Source organism: Solanum pennellii, chromosome 1 (genome assembly GCF_001406875.1).
Source record: "Solanum pennellii chromosome 1, SPENNV200".
NCBI lineage: Eukaryota > Viridiplantae > Streptophyta > Magnoliopsida > Solanales > Solanaceae > Solanum > Solanum pennellii.
This window is the reverse complement of record NC_028637.1, coordinates 63,421,463-63,447,252: the sequence shown is the minus strand read 5'-3', so window position 1 is coordinate 63,447,252 and position 25,790 is coordinate 63,421,463. Positions and strand designations below refer to the sequence as shown.

The window sequence follows — 25,790 nt, the reverse complement described above, 5'->3', positions numbered from 1 at the left end:
TCCCCCCCCCCCCCCCCAAATTTCCAATAACCACTGCTTCAACAGAGCTTTATTGAACACCTAGAGATCCTTTAACCCTGAGACCTCCCCATTCCTTTGGAGAAGTGACAACTCTCCAATTCACAAGATGTGTTGCCTAATACCTTTCGTTGTGTCCCACGAAAAGCTACACTGAAGTCTATCCAACCTTTCAATTATTTTGCTAGGAGCATGCATCTTTTGATATAAACTTTCTTACCCTTTTCTACAAATACCTCTTTTGCTATTCCGCTAGTCGTTTCTCCACCCTTTCGATCACCGGATTCACAAGTAGTAGGTAGAGCACCCACCTCGCAGTTCAACCCTGCACCATCTCGTTGATATTAACCACTTACCCCACGTAGTGATCTCATTTTTTCTGATTTTTAACTTAAGGTCTTACACACCTAGTTACAAAGAAAAATCTATTTCAAATAAGTTAACTGGTGTGGGATATATCTGCCAGAATTCCCAACTTGTACAACTCTCGACCAGTACAGGTAACGAGAGCACCAACAGAAAATGAAAACTGCAGCTATATTAAGTTGGTGAAAAATTAACAAGTTTACAAGTGATATGCAAAGGTAGAGAAAAGTACCAGCATACAAAGTGAAAACAATAATATTTGCTCTAAACTACAAAGAAGAAATTATATCAATGATATTGAAGTTCTCACCAAGTATCCATGATGCTGAAATATGAGGATTAGACAGGAATATATCATATGGTTGCACCATCTTTTGCATAGACGCTTCACTGCGCCAAAGGTCAATATTTTTCTTCAAGGAAACTACACCTTTGGCAGTGAAACCTGGAAGCAAAGCAGCAGGAGGTGGTAATTCATCACTATGCTGACCTTCATACTGCTTGGGTGAACCTGCACAATTATTGAAAAATAAATGGTAGCTAGCACCAGAGTTGAGAGTTGCTGATGCAAGATCAAGTGCAAGTGAGAATGGTACATCCCAGTAACTCCCGTCCCCATCAACAAAAAGTCCTGGCCAAGCTGCCTCCATTGTAAGATTATGATGAAGAAACTGAAAAAAGGGGAAAGAATCTGATATAAAAGTAGTTCTGCATAAAATATTTTAAAGTAGAACAAACCAAGGAAAAGTGATTGTTCTTTATAAGTAGTCACTAGTTTATTTATCAGTACAAATCAAACATGACTGGATGTGAAGTAGATACATATATGATGCAGATGTTATAACGGACACTAGTTGCCTACATAACTGACACTAGGGATGACGCCCCAGTATCCCCTTGGTGCTTATTAAAATGTGATGCAGGAAAAGGGGTTAAGGAAAAGAAAGGTTAACATTAGTATGACTGGTCATTTAAAAACAACTGCACTTTTACCCAATAATTAAGGGATTTGACGATAATTAGCTTGTTATTTACATAGTCCCTGAGTATTCAGTGACTTATTTGGATTAGGGTTCTTAGACTCCTCTAATAAACAAAGTTAGACTCAACCTTTTTTCGATTTACACGATTTAGACTAAGGGTGCAAAAACTGAACTGAAAAAATGTTATTGGGATATAGGGCTTTTAATGGGTTTATAAAAAAAATTATTGGGTTATTGGTTCGGTATCGGAATCGGTTTTTACTATTGGGTAATTGGTAAACCGATAACCCAATAAGATGGTAATAATTTATTATTTTACTCTCCCTAATTATTAAATAATAATAATTTAATATATAATTAGACAGTATAACTATATCAAATTATTAGTACTCTACCAACTTCACCCTAGGCCACTTTACTAGTTTTTACTGTTTACTCAAAACATAAAGATTAAAGTACGGGTTCACAATTGTAGCTATTTGATTTTAGATTTAGTTTTAGTTTGTCTTGTGGACTATTTTATTTTAGTTTTAGTTTGTAATTGTAGGTTTTAGCATTTGCAAGTTTGTAAAGGCCCGTAATTTGATTAACATAAAAAATTTCATACTATGTTTTGGGGGTAACATGTAATTATAGCCTTCCTACCATATTTCTCTTATTGATGCAATTTCTCATTATCTTTCTTGTTTCACTATATCAAAGCGTTTAGAGAAGTGAGAAGGCATATAATATTTTACGGACATTTTCTTATTGGGTAAACCAAAAATCGAACCGATAATGATCAAAAACTGATAAATTGAAAACCGATAAAGAATATCTTATTGGTTTGTTATTGGGCTAGCATATTTAAAAATCAAAAACTGATAAATTAAACTGATAATACATAAACCACACCAAACCGACCGATGCACACCCCTGATTCAAACTCAACCTTCTATTTTCTTCCTCTGATATGGGTAATGACCCCCTAGGTCATTTATGTGTTTAAGCCTTTTGTTCGTCGTTTAGAATGTTCCTATAGCGACCCCAAGTCATTTATGACCTACTGGGACTGACCATTCGGTCACCTAATCGTTCATTTTGTTTTTGTGCAGTTTCTATATTTTGGAGATTTGAACCTTGAATTGTCATTTTTTATCAAAAATTCAAGATGATGACCGCATAATCCAATTCTAACGATTCCACCAGCTCTGGAAGGGTCATATTAGGCTACTAGCATGGTTGGCATGACACTCGAGGCTTTCACTGTGAGACTGTGGGATTAGGTTTTTTAACTTTCCAGTTAAGGCCTAAGTTTGACTTTAGTCAACATTTTGAGTAAACGAACTCAAATGAAAGGTCTGTCAGCACGGTTAGCTCTGGAATGTTGACTTTGGCCTAGAATGGCCCTCCATTCGAATCCTAAGACTTCCGAGCTAATTTCGAGCCCATTTGAGGATTTTGGCCTAAGTTGGAGTTTGGGGGTGGGGCCGACTTTTTTCTGAGATGACCTCATATGGAAATTTCCATTGCTCCGTTAAGTTTGAAATATCAAATTTGATAGGGTTGCATATCTCATTCACGTGCACAGGGTTCTGAACAAATTCGAAACATCGTGTTAACTTTCCAACAAGCAAGTGATGCCAAGTGGCGCAGGACAAAATGGCCTTCACATTCGTGGGCACGAGGCTGCATTCGCGGAGGTTAAGCAGCCTAGTGGCTGCATTTGCGAGGGTCGGGCTGCGTTTCGCAAGGCTCGCATTCGCAGGATTCCCTACATCGATTGTGGGTGCCCAGTTCCTTCTTGGTCGCGATTGCAGGGCCCTCACCGTGTTTGTTGGGGCCCTTGAGAAACGTTTGGTCTTTTAAATAAAAACCAACTGCGAGGCAGCTTACAATTTAAGTTTCAAAAGGCGATAATTCACTCTATTTTAGTCTGTTTTGGGTGATTTGAAGTCATGTCTTGGCTACACTGTGTAGTGATTGAGAGTCATTAGTAACCCCATATTCGAGGTGAAATTGCGTTAAAGTTGGCTGTCCTTATTCTTTATTTGAGCTCAATAGTTGGAATTTTGCATGTTAGTTGTTATGACGGTTGTGAGCCCCCAATTGTATTTCCTTTTGGAACATAAGTTGGGGTATTGGTAAGGACTTTTTTGACAGAGCCAATTTCGAAAATTTTGGTGCGGGATCCAACGAGTTCTGCTTGACTTCGAAAATTGGAGTGTTATCAAAGGCGCGCTTAAGCCCTGAAGTAAGACTCAAAGCGTGTTTAGTGTTTCGCCTCACTGTGCACTTTAGTGTCGTCATCAAGATTCTAAGACAAACATTTCGTCGCCAATGAACCTCTTTTGAAGAAGTGAAACTAAATAATTGATATTTCACTTTATCATAAAAAAAATTCATTTTCTTAGTTCATATGTTTGTCATTCACGTTTATAATTATTAATCTTGGACTAAACATATATTTGTATTCTTTTGTCATTCTGTGCCTTTTTTCATCAAAGCCCATGTTTTATTTGTGCTTAAAGCCCCCACGAATCATAGATCTTTTTTGCTGCTTTTCGCCTTTGATAACCTTGATTGGCCCGTTTCCGTTTTATGTGTTTTTGGTGCCTAAACGACTGTATTGAAGTTGTGATCCTATTTTTGATAGTGTGGCAGCATTTGGAGGCCATTTAGCCTTGGAGTGTGCGTCGTCGACCTACAGGTAGGCTACGACCTCCTTTCTATTAAATTGAGTTTCAATGTGTGAACGCATATTGATTAGAGTGAATTGGGGGCAAGGAGGGGGTACCTAGCTGTTCTTATTTTTCTTCCTAGATAACATGTTTCCAGGAACCATATTTTCAGGTGTAGTACCATGTTAGTCGGGGTTGTATGTGTTCCATGTTGTTGTGTATTGATTGTTGTTGTTACTTGTTACATATTGAGCATGTTCGGCCGTAATCTAAGATTAGACTAGTGTTGTCTTGAACTTGCAATCCTTGTAGACTTGTTCTTTTTTGACAGCGTCTCGAACAGATTAGATCCTAGTAGACTGGAATAACTGACTTGAGTCTGATAGTATGAGCCTTAGTTTAGGCATTTTTGCAGCTTTATTGATCTTCTGTCTTCTATTCCTATTTTTGCAGTTGTGATGTGTTACCAGAAGTTCTGTGCTTTCTCGGGTTTGGAGTGATTCAGACTTGGAGCCCTTTTTGTGATTCTTTGAGTGGATGTCGATCCACGGTGGCTTCGTATTGATTGATGGTGTATCTTGAATACTCTTCAGACACAACCCCTTCACTTTTACTAGTTGGACAGCTTACGCCCTCAAAAGTGGACTAGCTAGTTGCGCGTCCTTGATATATGAGATCCTCTTTAGAGTCAACATTCCTCAGGGTCACTCTTGCTAGTTGGGCTGGGAGTGGACCGACTAGACGGCACTCTTGCTAGCTAGCTTGCGAAGTTGATTGAATTATTGGATATTGTGGTTAGTTGGGATGAGAGCTAGCTTTTGCTTTGTGGTACTTTTCTCACAGTATACTTAGCTATTTTGTGTACATGTCGAGCTTATGGGGGGTTGTTCGGGTTTTATTTAAATAATATGCACATGAGTGCACCTTTTGGGCTTATGGGGGTTCAGTTAGGTTCAGTGTAATTGTATTTAGATATACTTTTGGTATGCTCGTGTGCTTTATTTCATATACACTTTAACCTGTGTTTGTGCCTAGATTCTATCTTTTCATATTGTTTTTACCTTTCTTGTCGGCCGGCCTTTGATGCCTACCAAGTACCTTTGCTTTGGTACTCATGCTACAATCCGCATTTGTTTCGTGATGTAGATCCTAGTATCAGCCACCAGCAGTGATTGTTCGAGCCATCTTCAGCAGCTCTTGGGATTAGAGACAAGGGTGAACACTTGGTGTCCTGGACTAGCCTTTCTCCTTCTGTGTATATTTAGCTAATCTTTTGCTTTGGGACGGCTTTGCTTGTGGTCCACTTTTGGGACTTGTACTCTTGTTTAAGATACCTCTGTACTTATGACTTCTACGTTGTGGGAGGGATCATTAATATATAGTTTTTGGTTTGCTTCTGCTTTTGTTTTCTTTTGTTATGATATTGTTATTTATGTTTAGTTCTACCCAGAGTCATTACTTATCATTCTGGATTACGAGTTGGTTTACCTACTGGTGGGTTAAAGTAGGTGTCATCGTGACTCGAGGAATCTGGTCGTGACAATATGACTCAAAGTAAAACTGTAATGGTCCCTAGTTTTAGAATGTGTCACTAGATGATTAACAAAAGATCAAGCCCAACACACAGGTCATGGCGTTCTTGTTCATGGACTTGCCTTTGATTGCTCAAATTTACAATTTATTAAAGGGAATTGCAGACCTTGGAACTCGTCAGAGAGAATTCCTAATCTCTTTAGTTTGTTGGATCACAACCTACCAAACTTGAGTACAAGCTTTTTCTGTTGGCATATATTGTTTGTCAATAAACGAGTTCATAATAATACTCCCTTCCGAGAGAAAAAGCTTGTACTCAATCTTGAATTTGGAAAGGCATGCTTGAAATGATGCATATCCTCCCAAGTGGAATCCACAACGGGAGATGGTCACAAAATTCATGAAGTCAAATGATTAGCTTGACGATATTTTCACCAAGTCCCTAATTGGTCTTCACATTAGTTTCATTTGTAACAAGCATGGTGCATACAACTTACATGCACTAGCTTGGTGGTAAGCATTAAGAATATTGTTATATTACTGAGTATTTTGAAATCAAGAAGAATAAATCAGGGAGTTACTATATATTTGAAATAGGACCTTGATTTGCTTCCTATTTTTTTTAGTAAAGTTGTATTCCTCAGCAGGCAACCATCAAAAGATTTACATCAGTACTTTAACGTTATCAAAAAAAATAAAGGTTTACATCAGTACCTAAAAAAGACCAACTCAAGAAATTGCTACTTAACTTAAAAAGAAGAGAAAAAAACTAAAATTTTTCTAGCATCCTCTATACCCTCCTCTCTACACGAAAAATAGAAGGTCTTCATACAACACCATTTGATCTTTTGTACTGATTCTGCAGTATTTCCCATACACCTCTTGTTTCTCTCTCCAATTAGTCCACCATATACAGGAGGGTATTATGTTCCACCATTTCTTATGGCTCTTACTCCCCCCTCTTCTCACCCACCAACTAAGAAGGTCTGTACTGTGCTTTGGCATTGTCCAGTTTGTGTATGTTATGCTTAGAAAAATGACCATAATTGAGCAGTGACTTTGCAATGGAAGAATAGATGGCTATTAGTCTCATTTGTCTCATTACACAGTGTTATTTCAACGCCTCTTCTTTGCAGCTTCTCATGAGTCAGGCATGCCCTTCTAGCCACTAGCCATGAGAAACACCTCACTTTAGTTGGCACTTTATTTTTCCATACCGTACTCCATCGTCCAGAGATTTCCCCTGGAAGTTCCTGACTTCCTTCACTTTCCTATTGTACAGTTTGCTGACTGAGAACATACCATCATGATTGTGTTTCCAAATCATTACATCAACTTCCAGGTGCCCTTGAAATCATCTAGTGTTTGTAGCATCTTGGCTACTCTCCCTATCACCAGGTCATTTAGTAACCTTATGAAGCTAAAATCCACCCTTGTTCAGACCATACCTCATTTACCATTGCATCTGGAGACGCGCTGAGGATATATATATATATATTTTATAAGGTAACTTTGTATTCACACCAAAAAACTCATCAGGTAAAAACTGATGAGGTGGGATTTACAACCCCAGAGGGCATCCTGATAACCAAAAACCCAAAAAAGAACTTTTACAATTGTCCTATGAGGTTCACTAGACTTACTACCTCCCCCACCATATTTTGTTTACACCAAAAATACAGCAAACTCATACTCTTCATCTTGATCTTATGAATGTTGCTAGCCTGCCCGTCACGGATCTTTCATTCCTTTCCTTCCAAAGTGTCCACCACATGCAAGCTGGAATATATTTCCACCATTCCTCTTTTGATCTTCTTCTGCTCATTCCTTCCCAGCGTTTCAACATGTCTAAAGATTTTTTTGGCATTACCCAGCGAACTCCAAGTATACGTAAGAGCATGTGCCACCAATTTACAGCTGTTAAGCAATGTAGGAATAAGTGGTTACTAATCTCTGCCTTTTTATCGCACATATAACACCTTGACCAAATACGTATACCTCTTCTCTGTAACTTTTCGTGAGTTAAACATGCTTTCCTGATCACCAGCCATGAGAAACATGACACCTTTAGTGGAATTTTGATCTTCCATATTAGCTTCCATGGCCACTCCATTCTCATTCTCCGATTATGATTCATATTCTAGTTGCAGGGTTTCACTGTAAAACTCCCTTTTTGTGCAACTTCCATATTGGGTTGTCAGGTCCTTCTGTGACACCTAGGAATGGGTTCAGCACCTGCAATAGTTCAGCTACTCTACTAATCTCCTAGTCATTTAGAGCCCTTCTGAAAATTAGGTCCCACCCTTGAGGGGTCCATATATGTGCCATTGTAGCCATCTGTTGTAGACTTAAAATCAATAGAGATCTGGGAATAAGGCTTTCAAGTCCCTATCCCCTACCCAAATTTCATTCAAAAAATCAGTTTTAACCCCATCTCCAATTTTGAATGATATATTGGAGGCGGAAAAAGGCTAAAGTCTTCTGCTAATTTTCCAAATAGAGCACCTAAAACCGCCTGTGACTTCATCATGATCCAGTTATTTTGAAGACAGTATTTACGTGAGATGAATCTTCTCCATAATGCCAAATATATCTGGATAAGAAGATATCTAGGAGTCCTGATCTTTCCAGAAAAGAACCCTGGTCCCGTTCCCCACTTTGTATCTAATATTGTGTTGTAATTGACTCCATTAGTTTCTGATTGTTCTCCACACTGAGATACTATACGGGATATTCACCATATCGGAAACCCATGGGCTATTTTGGAAGTACTTGTTACTGATAACTTCGTCCAAAGTGCTTGATCCTCTCTTCCAAACCTCCACAACCATTATGCCAACAAGCACTTGTTTTGTAGCCCCAAGTTTCTGATCCCTGACCCCCCTGAGCTTCTACTCAACAAAGCAGTTTTCCATTTGACAAGATGTATTCTTTTACCTTCCTTAATTCCCGACCAAAGAAAGTCCCTCCTTAATTTATCAAGTTAACAAGCAAGTCTCAATTTATCAAGAGTCCCTCCGAACCTCCACAACCATTATGTCAACAAGCACTTGTTTTGTAGCCCCAAGTTTCTGATCCCTGACCCCTAAGCTTCTACTCAGCAAAGCAGTTTTCCATTTGACAAGATGTATTCTTTTACCTTCCTTAATTCCCGACCAAAGAAAGTCCCTCCTTAATTTATCAAGTCTTTCTTCCACTTTGACCGACATAGGGAATAGGGACATCACATAGGTAGGTAAAGAGTCTAGTATCGAGTATATCAGAATGGTTCTCCCACCAAAGGATAGATATTGAGATTTCCAGTTTGCCAACTTCTTCTCAATTTTTCCAATTATATCATCCCATATCACTAGCTTTTTATGGTTGTTTCCAAGTGGCATACCTAGGTTAACGATTGGGAGTTCTTCAATTATGCACCCCAAAATGTTTCCTAACGCCTAGATCTGTGTAACCTCTTTGATGGGATATATACAACTCTCCCTCCAATTGACTGCCAAGTCTAAGACCGCCTCAAAGACATCAATATCATTCTGACAATTCTAATTTGTTCCTCCTTAGCTTCAAAAATTATGACAATGTCATCAGCATAAAGCAAGTGACAAATCTGCATATCCACCCCTGAGAAACTGCCTACGTTGAATTCTTGCAACAAGAGTTTTGAGTAGCCACCCGCATCATACTATTGAATCCTCCCATGGCTATGATGAAAAGGAAAGGGGACAAAGGGTCTCCTTGTCTGAGACCTCTTTTTGAGGGAAAAACCAGTAGGTTCTCCATTTATAATTTTTATACAGACCTCAATCCATCTCACCAAACCCCATTTGTTTTTACATATTGAGCAAAAACTCTCCGTTGACATGATCATATGCCTTCTCAATGTCTAGCTTGCACGTAACTCCAAAGTCAGCCCCTCTGAGTCTAGTATCTACACATTCACTAAGAATAAAGGCAGCGTCCATGATCTGTTTGCCTTTTATGAATGCCACCTGATGTCTGATTACCAGTTTGTTGTTTACTTTCTTCAACCTCTCAGCTAGCAACTTAGCTATAATCTTGTATACCCGCCTATCAAACTTATGGGTCTAAAGTCCCTAAGCTCAATTGTCTCTGTTTTCTTCGAGATAAGAGACACAAAGGTGGGTGGCATTCAAGCTCTTCTCAAAGACTTGTTGATCATGAATTGTATGATGGTATTCATGATATCTACCTTGAGCATCTCCAAAAGTACCGATAAAAGCTTATAGGAAACCCGTCAGGATCAGGGGCTTTGTCGCTTGCACACATTTCTTCTACCACTTCTTCTCCCTTGAACAATCTTTGTAACCAATCCTTCTCCTCCAAACTGATGCTCTCAATGCCTTGTAAGTTTAGACCAGGCGTCCAATTCTCAGTTTCTCTGATAGTTTCAGATAGAAATTAGTAATCTTTGTTTTGATCTTAGTAATCTCTATTTTGATCTCGTTAGTATCAGTCAACTCTGTGCCATTTTTGATTCCTAGTTTAGAATGCATGTACTATTCAAACACACTATAGTTTGGGTGAACATTAAGAAAGACATTCTTCACTCCTTTCCTCATCATATTTCTCACAATTCTTAATACTTCTCTCCAAGTTGGTGCATATAAATTGTATGTGCGAGCTTGCTACATATATAACTAACTGAGCACCGGCAAGAGACCTGGTGAATATATATGCAAGTTGATTGTTTGACCTTACGAACTTAACAATATCTCCTTCTAGAATTTTTTATCCAAAAAAGTGAAAATCAGTTTCCATGAGTTTGCTCCTCTCATGAATCACCGGATTTAGCAATATGAAGTTCCTCTTGATTATCACAGTTTGTCATCCCTGATTCTCACGATGTCAATAGTCTATTTTCATAGCAATATTAAAATGACTGATGGGGACTGGGCAAACTCAATAGCTAAAAGATAATTTATTTTGCCTTAATCCTGGTGTGGGAATGTTAAAAAGGTGTTATTTCAACTTAGCTCATGATAGTAAGATACCTAACAGAAAAAAAATAGCAGAAGTCCTAACAAAATAAAAATAGCAAGAGTCCTAATTAACTTAGGAAATATTCTCTTCGAATCTTACAAATAATTCAAAAATATCATTCTCATATCCCCCTATTAATACCAGTGTTTGGAATACTGTTTGCCAACACAAATAGTGTCGATCACTAAAAAAAACGTTTCCACTATACTTTCACATCAATGTGATGTCCCAATTGGAAAATATAATTACAAAATGAAATCAGAGTTAGTTGGGAAACGGAGAAAAGAAGATTCCAACTTTAAACAGATAATTCAAAAATAGTATAGGGAGAGTGATATTTTCTCACAGAGACCTGGAATATGACAGGACATCAATCACTAGGTCATGAAATTTTAGAGTTCATACATGCTTGCCTTATGATGAAGAACTGCTCTTTTTTGAGGCACCTTCTCATCGCCATAAGCATCCAAACTTATGAGCAATGTATCATCCGGCGTTAGAAATAGCTCTGAACAGAAGCCAAGGGCATAAAAGGATTTTTGGATAAAGTTCCTTCTAATGGATTGAAGCCATGAGGGGTCCGGCAGATGCTTAGTTTTATTTTTTCTTAGAGAAGAAAGAAATCTCTGGACATATAACTGACCAAGCAGCATAACAGACCTGCATGATTGAGGATTAGTGAACTATAGTCTTGCAGAAACTTCACATTGCAAGCACGAAATAGAATTTGAACTAGCAACAAGATGATAGTTGAACACAAAATAAAGTATTACCACATTAAAGTCCCTGAAAACCAGAAATGACATCTCTAAAATGTAACACTATTCTGATGTCCATAAGAGACAAAAGGTCAGTTGTATCCACCTAGGGGGGAAATGGGGAAGTGGAGGAAACCCACACCTGTTTAGAAGGTGCTTAGGTAAAAAGCTGAACAGTTCAAACACCACATCATTGCTAACTTCAACTTTAACTACTTCAACAGATTGTAACTAACATAACAAGTTCATTGGCAAACTACACTATTTCAGGTATCACAAGAGCACAAATTTAGTGCAAGCCTTGGTGGAGAAGTGTTGGTAGGAGGTGACAGCTAGTAGGAAACATACCAGTTTTCACCAACAAAGCATACATACCAGTTTTCAGCAATAGGAAGAGAAAGAACCCGTTGAAGCAAGAAGCCCCTGTTGGCGGCGAAAGAAGGGATGAAAGGCATGGCCATGAAGCGCTGAAAGAAATCGATTTGTTGGAACCTTGAAAGCCTCGAACCGCGGGATAAGCCCAAGGGCAATGGGTCGCCAGGAACTGGCCGGGCCTGGCCGTTGAGAGTTATTGGTGTCGACAAGTCCAATTCCCAAAATCCACCGGAGTCCATAGCCCACCTAAGTTTCTTCATATCTCTTCGTCGGAATGTCCCCAGATTCTCCCCTCTCAAAGCGAATGCATTTTGACTAGAATCTAACGGCCGAGTGAAGGATTCGGCTCACCCTGTCCCTTGCCACTGGTTTTGTTCTCTTTCCTTCCCCATCACATTTCATTGCTTGCTTTTTACCCCACTTATTTGTTTTTGGTTAAAATCACTTAATTACTTTTTTTTATATTAAAAAATATATTTAACTCACTTCTAGGATACCTTTTATATAGAGAGAGATATTTTTTAGCCAGAAATTGAAAAGCATTAAATATAAAATAGTAAAAAAAAGATATTTTTTTCACTTGATCACTTTAATTCATTTATAATAAAAGTTTAATACATATTACAAAGGACAATTTATTATTCACATATAATTCAAATTTTAATGATAGGTAATTATTTATCACACATTTTAATTCACTTATAACACAACGTGTTAAATTTTTATCAAACAAACTTAATATATTTCAAAAAATAATTATAATACATACATATTGCATACATAATTCACTTTTAATACATATTGCAGATTTAACATAGTATTTATAAATGGTAATAAATAAAAGTATCGCTAAAATCAGTAATTATTTATTAAAATGTACCAATTTATGTAATTTATCCATTAAAAGGCATATATATTTGCAATGTTATATATAATTTTCTCTCACTCTATACAAATAGAATAGCAATTTATACATTTCTGTTTGTATAAGTGAGAGAGGCGAGGGGAGAATGGCGACCAAGATCTGGAGAGCAGCGAGCGAGATCTGGGAGAAAAGAAGGAGGGAACAAAAATATATGTATAGATACAATTTGTCTCGCTTTATACAAATACATGCACATTTTATGCATTTGTGTTTGTATTAAAGCAGAAAAGTGAGGTAGAGAACGAGAGTGGCAAGCGAGATTCACCTGGAGAGAGGCGAAATAGCAACAATTTGTTATGGGGTACAATTAAATCAAACTATATTTATAGTATTTAATTTAAATAATAGTTTGCTATTATATACAATTTTCTCTTAAAAGTAAGCAAAATAAAATAAATTAACAACAAAAAACATCTAAAGAGAGAAAACATAGCATTTGATTGGCTCTACCTAAATCAAAATTGGAAAACAAAGGGTTTTTTCTCTTTTATTGTGACTCTCTTTGATGCCAAATTTTTGATAAAGGGGTCAACTCTGGTATGGTGCTTCTTGATTTGAGTGTCCGTCTTAGTCAGTGAGTAATTTCTACTACTCAAGTATTCCTTCTCTGTCTTCTTAAATTTCCTCTAAATTCCTTTTTATTATGTTTTCGTTAGCATCTAAGATTTAAAATATCCAACCTCCATTAAATATATGAGTACTTTCGTGTTCTTATTTATATTCGTAGTATTTGATTATATTTCCTTATCCTGTATACTTAGCTTGTAAAAATGTTGATTGTATAGCTCTACGAGCAAGTTAGCTCTAAGTCTTTTTTGTGTAATTGATTTGTTTGATTTTTGGTGCCCCTACAGTTACACTGATGTTTAATTTAGATTATTCTTGTTGTATGATTTTGCTAAAGCTATTGTGATCCTTGTGTTGTTCCTTTCTTGATTTGTACAGTACTTGTAATTTGGATGTGTTAAGACTATGTCTATGATGATTCTTTCTTATTTGTGTTTTTTTATCTTTGTGCACTCTCATTATCATGTAATTTGTTATTGTTGGAAAAACGTGGATAAAGATAAAATATATATTGTAAAAGTAATGGAAATAAAATGGGAAAATAATGACACCAAGAATTTTACGTGGAAACCCTTCTAAATAAGGGAAAAATCACGGGCCAAGAGGAGCAACTTATATCACTAGAATAAGGAATTTTACATTGTGTAGTCACAAATACAATACTCAAAGTGACTATTACACACTCAAAAGGAACAACACTCTTTTGTTTTCCACCTTACTAAAACATTGATCACACTTTATTTTTCTTCACAAACTATTTTTGTTGTATAGTTTATGGAATACCTCACTTTGCTCTCAAAGTGGTTTTTCACTCTAACTTGGTGTATTCTACAAATAAGCAAGAATGCTCTATTTATAAAAGGAGAAAATCATGTGTATGCCACTAATGACATAGGTAAATGTAGCAAAGTCAAGAAAAGTTCGCAAATCTTACCAATTTGCCAACCACCAAATCATTTATTTTCAACTCTTATCACTATTCATTTTTAACAGTTGCTTGTAGTAATTGAATAGCAAAAGTTGACCAAAGAAAAAATAGGATCGACTCCACAAATTTCCTCCTTCGGTTCCATTCACTCTAAGGAGGTATCTTTATCGTCTTTAGAGAGAGTTTATACCCACAAGTTCTTTGCATAACTCGAACTTGTCTTTCAGTATTGTCTTGGTCAGCATATCTGTAGGATTTTCACTTGTGTGTGATGTGAAATGATTCACTCCTCCACTTCCTCACGAATCTAATGATGTCTGACATCGATGTGTTTTGTTCTTGCATGGTATATGGAGTTCTTGCTCAAGTCTATTGCACTGTGGCTGTCACAATAGACAATATACTCCATCTGATGAAAACCAAATTCTTGAAGAAATCGTTTTATTTATATCATCTCATTGCCAACTTCAGTAGCCGCAATATACTCAACTTCAGTTATAGATAATGCATCTTCGACTGCTATGGTATATATCCCCCTGAAAGAGTAAACAAATATCCAGTAATGGATTTTCTGTTATCAAGGTCACCTACCATATCAGCATCTGTATAGTCTTTCAAGATTGAATCTGATGCTCCAAAACACAAACATTCATATGAGCTTTCTCTAAGATACCTGAGTATCCACTTCACAGCTTCCCAATGCTCTTTTCCTGGATTGTCGAGAAATCTGCTGACAACACCAACTAACGTGAGCAATAAGGTCTAATACAAACCATTGCATACATTAGACTTCCGACAACGGAGGAATATGAAGCTTTGGCCATATTTTTTTTCCTCCCTAGTTGTAGGACACATCTTCTTGCTCAACTTCATATGACCAGAAATAGGTGTACTAACAGGCTTAACCCAAGTAACTCTTTCTTTGGCTCGTCAACTTTAGAAGTATTTTTGCCCAAAGTTAACATATCATCCACATACAACAAAAGTATAATAACTCATAGTCTGAAAATTTTTGTACAATACACAATGATCTGATGAAGTCTTCATATAGTATGCTCCCCCATAAAAGATTCAAACTTCTTGTACCACTGTCTAAGAGCTTGCTTTAGGCCATACAGACTCTTTCTGAGTTTGGACACAAAATTTTTCTTTACCATCTACTTTGAAGCCCTCATGTTGTTCCATATAAATCTCTTTTTCTAAGTCACCGTGAAGGAAAGTCGCCTTCATATCCATTTGCTCAATCTCTAAATTAAGATTAGTAGCTAAACCTAGAACTATATGAATCGAGGACATTTCCACAACATGAGAAAATATTTCGTCAAAGTCAATACCCTTTCTTTAACCAATCCCTTAACAACCAATCTAGCTTTGTACCTGGGCTTCAAGTTGTGTTCTTCAACTTTAACTTTGAACACCCACTTGTTCCAAAACTCTCATGCCCTTGGATTATTTTACCAACTCATAAGTATGGTTCTCACGCAGAGACTTCATCTCATCTTTCATGGTTTCTATCCATTGATCCATGTGCTCGACTTCCTTGACCTCCTTATAACATTCATGTTCTCCCCCGTCAGTGAGTAACACATACTCACTGGGTGAATAATGAGAGAAAGGAAACCGCTGTCTTATGGACCTTCTTATCAGAAAATTTAATTCGTCTACAACTTCATGAGCAACAAGATCATCAATAACAATATCATTGTTATTATCAACATCAACATGTTGATCCGATGCATGATTATGGGCGTTACCATGATCATCAAGCCCAAAAACATTATGTATACTTGTGTGAGGAATTTCATCATGATGAACTATACCATCAAACCTTGAAGATTCTACGTTCTCTGCTTTTTCAATATCTGCAATTGTTTGATTCTCCATGAAAATAATACCACGACTTCTCACAGGTTTTTTTTCAATTGGATCATATAGCATGTAACAAAATTCATCAAGGTCATATCCAATGAAGTTGCACTGCCTTGTCTTGGCATCTAACTTTGACCTCTCATCTTTTGACACATGTACAAAAGCTTTGCAATCAAATACTCTCAAATGGTCATAGGAAACATCTTTTCCATACCAAAAACCATTTGGTACATCACTTTGCAAAGCAACAACAATAGATAGATTAATTACATGTGCAACAGCCAATAAAGCCTCAGCCCAAAATGAGTTTGGCAACTTTGATTTAGAAAGAAAACATCTAACTATTTCCACCAAGGAGTCTTCTAGTGTTTAATACCTTGATGCTTGTAGTATTCGTCAAATAGTCCACAATTTTCACCATCATTATCAGTATGAATACATTTCAGTTTCTTTTCAGTATCTCTTTCAACTGAAGCCTGAAACTGTTTGAAGACACCTAACAATTGGTCTTTAGTCTTCAAGACATAAACCCAAAGTTTTCTCGAGTAGTCGTCAATAAAAGTGACAAAGTAGAGTGCACCACCCAATGTCCTTGTCTTCATTAGACCACATAAATCAGAATGCACCAACTCAAGCACCTCTGTTTTTCTCGAAGGGGGGTAGGACTTAAAGAAAACTTCATTTTGTTTACTAGCCAAACAATACTCACATTTTTCTAATTTAACACTTTTGAAATTCTACAATAATTTTTTCTTGGCTAGATCATTAAGTCTTTTCTCATTGATATGTATAAATCTCTTATGTCATAACGTTGAAGAGTTATCGCTCTCAAACGCATTCACCATATCAACACAAGCAGATGTCGTAGTTCAATATAGAACCACGATGTTTGTTACCACGAGCCATAACCAAAGAACCCTTAATGAGCTTCAATTTTCCATCACTGTTGGTACTAACATATCCTTCATCATTCAAAAAAATAACAGAAATCAGGTACAGAAGAACATCAAAAGCATGCTTCACGCATTTTAAAACTGGTTTAGTTCCAACACTAGTTTCTAAACAAATTGTATCAGTACCAATCACCCTAGAAACAATCTCATTTCCAATACTCAAGGTTCCAAAATCACCAGGAGTATATGAAGAGAAAAAAATCCTTCCTTGATGTCACATGAGATGTGACACTAGTGTCCACAACCCAGCTTGACTCATCACAAGCAATATTTATCATATCCGCATCAAGGACAATAATATGATCTTCGGTCGTAACACTGGCTAGACAATTTTCATTGTCATCTTCTTTAGTTTTCTCTTTGTTTTTGTTTTCCCTCTTCATCTTCGTGCATAACTTATTTGTGTGCCCTTTCATGCAACAATGATAGCACTCAATATCCATAAGTCTACATCTGGATTTGATCCTATTTTGTTCTCTATACTAAGAACCACCAGTTTTGTTTCTACTTCTGGGCCAATTATCACGACATCCGACGAAGAAGAACCTAGAGACTTTGTTCTTATTAAAATCCATAGAGATCACATCATCCGAAGAAAAATTTGACAATGAAGTTCTAAATTTTTCCCAAGAGTCTGGTAAGGAACCAAGTAGAAGCAAGCCTTGAATTTCTTCATCAAATTTGATGCCCATAGCAGATAACTCGTTCACGATCCCTTGAAAATTATTCAGATGGTCTGTCATCGGATAACCATCATGATATTTTAAACTCTACATTTGCTTTATTAAGAACATTTTGTTATTGCCAGTTTTCGAGCATACAAACTTTCAAGATTCTCCCATAGGGTTCGAGCATGTGTCTCCCCCGAAAGATGGTTCAACACATAATCATCGACCCATTGCCTAATGAAACCAAAAACCTGTCTATGCAAAAGATTCCACACTACTGTTTTATTATCAGGCTTTACAGTAGTAAATACCGGTTCGTAAAAATTCTTAACATAAAACAGATCTTCCATTTTCCCCTTCTAAATGGCATAACTAACAACATTCAAAGTAATCGTTCTACTTGACTTCCATCGTTTTCCTAAAAAATATAGTTATTTGAAATCAAATTAAATCTTTTCTGATGTGGAATATAAGACTCTGCTGCAACCACAAAGAATACTCAGATAAAATTGTAATGCCCCAAAATGAACTAGGGTGAACTAGAGCCTCATGAGTGTTTATTAAATTAATTTGAAGTCAAACTAAGTTAATTTAGTGTTCTTAGTCAGTGTATGAAGTTTGGTTAAGTTTGGAGGTCAAACGTCCAAGAACGTTCATGACGTTTGGAAGGTGTGCCTTAGAAAGTGTTCTTGCGTCTTGTCGTGTTTGATTGAGTTTTACGTGTTCGTTTTCCTTGAAACTAAGGTGGTACGTTCCTAAGACCTACAAGACTTTTTTTAGTGGTTTAACGTCCGGGCACGAACCCACCTAGGACCCACAAGAGGCCCTAGATGAAGGGCCCAAGATTTGGACAAAGCTGCCAAGGACATTGCCCAATCGATGGAACAGTCTACTAGGCGTAAGTCCATCGACACCCCGTTGACTGAGGGGCCGTCGTTGCATACTTAGTGAGATGATCAGCCCCTCCCTTTACCAGCCTCTGATTCCATCGACGCCCAGCAGCACGGGTCGTCAACTCATCGACGCCCAATAACTTGGGTCGTCGACTGACTACCTCCAAAAGCTGTGAAAGTTGCTGCCAACTTGGGGTGTTTTATGTAAGTTCACCGCAAGTCTTTTAGGACCCTAGGATGATATTTTTAGTTTTTTTAGGTTATATTAAGTTAGTTTTAAACCCTAGACCTAGACAAGACCCCTCACTTCAAGTATTCACACTCCCTCTCTAAAGAAAACTCTCTCAAAGTCACCATTGGAGCTAAGACTAAAGGAAGGCAAGAAGGGGCTGTCTTGGACGTTTTCTTCATAAAACATTAGTGAGTTTCCTTCTCTTTGATATATGGTATCCTTCCTTCAACTTTCTTCCATTCAAGGAGTCCCTTCTAATGAATTTTCAAAATGGGTTCTCAACCCTAGTTTCTTCTATCTTCAACTCTAAATATAGGTCTTGCATGAAAACGTTTTGAATGACTTATTAATGATATTTCTAAGGTTATTAGGTGGTTTTAAGTCTAAAACTACAACGAAATCATGATAAATATTTTCTTCAAATGTTGGCTTAAGAAATGGGTTAAATGAGCATGTTTGTGTAGAGAATGAACTTTGGTTTTATTGTGTTGTTATTGTTGTTTAGATACTGCCTAAGGGCTACATTATGATGAAATGTTTAGAAAATGTTATAGGTGATGAAATCTTGGATTAAAGGGTAAGTCGGTTACGTTGTTTAGTTTCAATTTCAAAATGTTCTTGAGTGGTATGGTCCACCTTCTTGGTGGCGGTGTTTATTTGAATTGTATGAATGTGAAATTACTTGTTTATTGTGAATGATTCCATGAAGGATTGTTATGTGAAATAATATGAAAATGATTCTATTCTTGTTAAATGTGCCTTATGAAGCTATTATGTGAAATAGGCTAGAGAGTATGCTTAAATGAAGTTATTCTTGTTAAGTATTTTATGAAGCTTGTTACGAGAAGTATGTTAAGGATTATTTTAAGATGCCTTAAATGATTCTGTAATGAATGTTAAAGGGTGTGATGTGATGAAGGAAGGTCTAAGCATGTATAGGAATTAAATGTAAATGAAATGAAGCTTATGTGCAAGGTGGTACACACACACTCACACTTGAATGAATGAATGAAGAGGTTAAGTCCAAAAGGGGAGTTTTGGGGTGAACACTCTTCGTGGGTTGAGATGAAGTGTTTAGTAGCAACCAAACTAAATCCCATGAGCTTTCTAAGATAGGTTGGAGGATGAATGCCCTTCGTGAGTTGAGATGTGGTGTTCACTAGTTATCCTTAACCTATAGTCTATAATGTTTAGAATCCGTGGGAATTTATGCCTAGCACCGAGAGGATATGAAGAAGAGGTGGTTACACTTCGTGAGTTTAGATGTTATATTCCAATATACCTCTTGAGATGAGTGCTCCTAGTTACTAGAGAATGAGTTACTTAGTAGCAATCTTCTTATCCCTTAACTATGCACCCGTTAGGTGTAACTATTGGGCAAGCCATGTAAAAGCTAAGAGAAGTTGAACATTTGTTTAGCCAATTTTATTTAGTATGAATTTAGGAATAATTTATAGTCACTTCTTCCCCCAATTCTTCCCATTCTACCAATGAATTTATGACATCATTCTAGTCATGTGAGGATCCCTCATCCGATAGGGGTTAATATCGGGATTTCATGCCTAGCTCTCATGGTCTATGTCGGTTGAGCTAACTCCCACAAAAGAAATGAACGTGCTAAGTCTTCTAAATAAATGCTCTACTTAGGGTAGGTAGTGGAATGAGACGTTATTTATCCATTGCACTGGTAGGCAATTCGAAAGGGGAGTCTTGTGAGACTTATTTGAATTGAATGAACTAAGTCTTCTAAAAGAACATACTACTTATGGTAGGTGGTGGTATGGGACGCTATCTATCCATTGCACTAAGTAGGACCTTCCTAAAGGGAAGAGTTAGTGCCAAACCTACTAAAAGAATGTGCTACTTAGGGTAGGTGGTGGTATGGGATGCCATCTACTAATTGCACTAAGTAGGCATTCCGAAAGAGAAGACTTTAGTGGTTTGTTGGGTGTCTTTTAATGTCCTGCCATTGATTTAGGGTCTTCTTTCTCCCGAGTTGAGTAAGCCAAAAGGGGTAGTCTTGAGGATTGTTTTGGTGTGTATTGAAAGAGGCATACACATACTTCCTTCATGTCTTAACTTAGTGACTCTTAGGATAATCCTGAGGTAGGGAAACTCTTATGGAAAATGAGTTCACTTTCTCTTTCGATTGGCCTTGAAAGTTCACTCATTTAGAATAGGATAATTCATTGTAATTTCTCAAGTTGAATACATTGTTAATGTTTTAAATGATTTATTGTAAATGCTCAAATGGTTTCACTGTAAATGCTTAAGGAGTTCACTGTAATTGGTGAGTAGAGTTCACTATAAGTTTTGAAATTCTACTGTAAATGGTCTCTTTTGGTTTATAATTTTGGAAACTCTTATCTAACTGTTAAATGATAGTTCTTATGATGTTTTGCTTTTAAATTTATGAATGTTATACTTATTTGGCATGAAAAGCTAGTTTACTAAAATGTCCCTTTTTATATGTTTTTGCATATGCAATACTTAGTACATTATTTGTACTAACCCCATACTTTTCTATACTATAGGTATGGGTTGGAAGCATTTTGAAGGTTGATGTCTAGAAGGTGAAGCTTGGGAAAGTTCCTCTCAAGACAAAGTATGTCCTTACATATTCGAAGGCATAGTGCGTTTCTTAATTCTTAGTTAAATAATTATTATGTATTTCTTTCAAATGTAAAGGGTCGTGTCCCTAAGTTATTTATGTCGTGTCTTTAAGTTTGGCTTGTGACGATGATATTTTCTTAGTATTTATGAAAGACTTCCTTTTTATTTAAATTGTTTGGGAAAAGTTTTAATTTCGCACTACTTTTCATGTCTTATAAAATGAACGATAGTTAAAGGGCTTGTACGAGACTCCAAAGGGTCAAGTATGCTCGGTCACGAAACGAGGGTTCTCATAACTTCTAGGGGGTACTTTTGGGTCATGACAAAAACCTTGGCTCTGTACCAGTTTGTTGGAAAAATACAGATAAACACAAAAATATATATGGTAAAAGCAATGGAAATAAAATGGGAAAATAATGACACTAAGAATTTTACGTGGAAACCCTTCTAAATAAGGGAAGAACCATGGGCCAAAAGGAGCAACTGATATCACTATAGTAAGGAATTTTACACTGTCTAGTCACGAATACAATACTCAAAGTGACTACTACACACTTGAAAGGAACAACACTCTTTTGGTTTCAACCTTACTAAAATATCATTCACACTCTATTCTTTTTCAAAAACTATTTTTCTTGTATAATTTATGAAATATTTCACTTTGCTCTCAAAATCGTTTTTTCTCTAACCTGGTGTATTGTACAAATGAGCAGGAATACTCTATTTATAGAATGAGAAAATCATGTCTATATCACTAATGACACAGTTAAATATAGCAAAGTCAAAAAAGATTGCAAATCTTACCAATCAACTCTTATCACTATTTTTTTAACAATTACTTGTAGCAATTGAATATCAAAAATTTGATAAAAGAAAAATGCGATGGACTCCACAGTTATGTCTAAAAACAAATGTGATACTATGTGCATAGTCATATGATAATAGTATTTTTGTCTTTTCTGTTGTTGCATTGGGTTATCCTTCGACTTCTTATCCTCTAGTTAGACACTTGTTGTTTATCTAAATTTAAGATCAATCTGACTTTTGTCAATAAAGTTGTTAATGTAGTGAAATTATTGTTTCTTCCTTCTTTGCCATGTGTTAAATTAGCTAGATGATCTACCAAGGTATTTTCTTCCCTGTAAATGTGTGTTTAAGCATAATTTGACAAAATTATGCTAGTTGTTTGATATCCTCCACTATCAATATGTCATTGAATGTCCCACACTTGATAGTATTTTTACAAGAATTTGTTTCCACGCGTACCTTATCAATCACCATTTATATACATTGTATAATGCTTCTCTGATAGCAATTGCTTTTGCCTATATATTGGTGGTTTTATGGTCTTGATTCTTTTGCACATAACAATTGGAACTCCTATCTGGGTTGACCTTAAATGACACGACTCAAGGTAGCCCCTAGAAATGACATAGCGCATAAGACGTCAAGAGGTCACATACAAGTCATTTAGCATGCATCATACAAGATCATAGATTCCACAGAATAGTTATTAATCTTGACTTGTCTCATCTTTAAATGATATGGGTAGCGCCACTTATTTTATTATAGGATAGCTACTTAGACCATGCATGAGAAAACCTTTCATCATCCACGATCTTTCATAATAACTTCTAAGGCTCATAGTCATTCACTTCATGCCATAGATGCCCCTAATACTACTGAAAATAGTTTTGAAATCGTGATCTCTAATAATTGATGGCATATCCGGATACCATACTAATTCAAACCTAATTTAGGAAAATAGCCCGAAAAAGATTGAGGTCAAATCTAGATGTCATTCATGTCACGTGGTCAAGATTCATTGAACATATAGACAATCTCATTTGTAAGTTTTCATGAGTCATAAACGTACATTCATGAATATGCACTCTTTTTAATAATTCATAAGCTTCATCATATTCTTAAAGTCAAAACATCTTCAAATTCATTTACATCAATTTCATAAAGAGAAGACATGCAGATATTTATAAATTATCTTTCATAATTCAAGACACATTATATCAACATATGTTAGAAAACATGGCTTATGCATAGGTTTATGGGAAATCAGCTTAAAAACATCCAATTATTTCAGGTTGGCATATATGGTTAATGAGGACTTTGAGTTATCTGAACTCGTTCCCATATCGGTGCTTAATACTACCCTCAATAATATAAATTATGCTACTATGTTCAAAAACATTTTCTCATCCTCAACATTAAAATTATTACTCACAAGATTCTCTTAAAAGAGATAGTGCTCAAAACTCCTCATGAACTCATTTAGAAATCAAGGTTTCCTCTCATTTTAAATGTAAAAGCATTTACTCTCGAAAATACTTAGTTCCCATATATTCATTATGAAAAACAAAACTCAACTCTCTTCATCCTCGTACTCAAGTCCTCGAGTCTTAAAACAAGTTTTCAAAGTTTGCGAAAGACTTCTCAAATGACTCAAAAGAACTCCCCCGAACTTTACTCTTTAATCTATCTTGAATTTGAAAAAGTGAATTCAATAATTATGATTTGGATATATGAATTTCTCAATGATTAGATATAGTTTGGATAGTTATAATTAGAAAGAGAGAAAAGATACATTTTAAAAGAATTTAGACGGAATGAACGACAAAAAATGGATGGGGGAAGGCGACGCTGGGGTGCAAACCCTTAACTTCATAGCATCATTTCTAGCGCACTGGAGGTGTGGCGCGCCAGCCCTCCTGGCACATCCATGGCGCGTCGTGCCACCTCCTTCCTAGAATATTCTGATTAATTTTTCTTCTCAATTTTTGGCTAGAATAAATTAATTTCTTCCAAACTCTCTTAGATTCAAATACCCAACATAAGTAAAACGAAAATCTACTCAAATATCCTCAAAACCACCGCCTCAAGAACTCATCAAAACCCCATTTGCAATAAAAAGAAGAATAAAACCTCATGAAATTCATCAAGACTCTCAATACACGAATCTTCATGGATAAAATTTAATAAAAAATTCATAATTAGTGTGAGGGTGAAAAAATCCATCACGATGAAATCTTACATATCTCGTAAGGATCAAATCCCTGGGTAAATTCCTCAAAAATGCCAAGAATCTTGAATGCATGAAGTTTTTCTCCCTTTTCTCTTGAACTTTGCCCTAAAATTTCAGACGTTTTTAGACTTTAGAGTAAACTGGTTTTAATTAGCTTAGACCCCTAATTTGGGTGGGAAAACGTGTGGGATAAGTGTGGGCAAGGAGAAGACCAAAATACTCAATTGAACAGACTGAACTCAAACGAGCATATCTCTCTCATCCGAATTTAGAATTTAGCAAACTCTATGGTGTTGGAAAGAGGACTCAAAGATCTTTCATTTGATATCTAATGGTCTATCTAAATCATCCTATGCCGAAAGTTATGATTATTTGAAGTTGACCCAAAATTTCACAATTTAAAACTAACTTGCCCAATTCTCAATTAGCTATTTCTAGTTTAGCTCTTTCTAAACTCACAAATAATCTTTAAATTTCATCCATATTCTTTAATACACTCTGAGGCAATATGAAAACAGAACTCCAAAAGCTATGTATTGGGAAAATGACAACATTAATCATTTGAAGTTTATCATGCATAGGACAATTGCTTCGAATAAGCACTAGTGATCTTTGATGTTGTATTGTCTTTCAATTGTTGACACTCCATCTTACTCCAACCCTTAGAAGACAAAGGTAAGCCTAGATATCTTATAGGAAGGACCTATGATGAACCCTATCTTCCTCATCAGTTGATCTAAGGTCTGGTCGTCTACTCTTGTCAAGAACAAATTAGACTTATCCATGTTATCTTGCAAGCTTTCACTAAAATGTTTTAGTGCCTCCATTACTCTAGAAGCAGAATTAGTGTTACCTTGACAGATAATCCATGAAAAGCACAAAAAGTAGTGGGGATATGGGATTGCATTGTCCAAGCCCCCTTTTTCAAGCGAAAAAACCATGCTCTACATTAATTTTGTTAGTGAAAAAACTTACATGATAATCAAATTGCAAGATTACAATTAAAAATAAAATGAAAGAAATTAATCTCTTCAGGCTGAGGCGCGGATATCTCGCTCTCTTTAAGGAGATTCAAGCCCACTGCAACAAATGTTTTCACCGGTCCAGCAGTATTCCTCTTTGACTTGTCCCCTCCATGATACAACAACCTTCACAAAGTATAACTCAACAACTCTGGACAATAGTTGAGTCCAAAGCTCCACAAAAAAGAACACATCCCTTCAACTAATAAGAACTCTCTTTTAGATTAACTCCTTCACTCTTTATTTTCTCTTGTGTTTTTTTGTGTGTGCCAAACCAAATGAAGACCACCACTATTTATACTACAAGGAGTCTTCCTAGCAATGAATAGGAAGATAATGGAGGTAGTAAATAGTGAAGATAATGGCCTTAGGAGTTTCATAGGTTACATAGC

The 25,790-nt window shown here is 36.4% G+C and overlaps 1 protein-coding gene across 1 annotated transcript in view; it reads right to left on the bottom strand.

The window, feature by feature from the left end:
* LOC107008105 (protein TRIGALACTOSYLDIACYLGLYCEROL 4, chloroplastic) overlaps positions 1-12,097 on the bottom strand; it is a 16,242-nt gene extending 4,145 nt beyond the window's left edge. Inside the window, exons 1-3 of the mRNA XM_015207017.2 lie at positions 11,692-12,097; positions 10,972-11,218; positions 695-1,055 (exon numbers count right to left, since the gene is read on the bottom strand). Coding sequence (XP_015062503.1) covers positions 695-1,055; positions 10,972-11,218; positions 11,692-11,951 — 868 coding nt within the window. The 5' untranslated portion in view covers positions 11,952-12,097. The remainder of the gene's footprint in view (positions 1-694; positions 1,056-10,971; positions 11,219-11,691) is intronic.
* Positions 12,098-25,790: the final 13,693 nt, after the last annotated feature.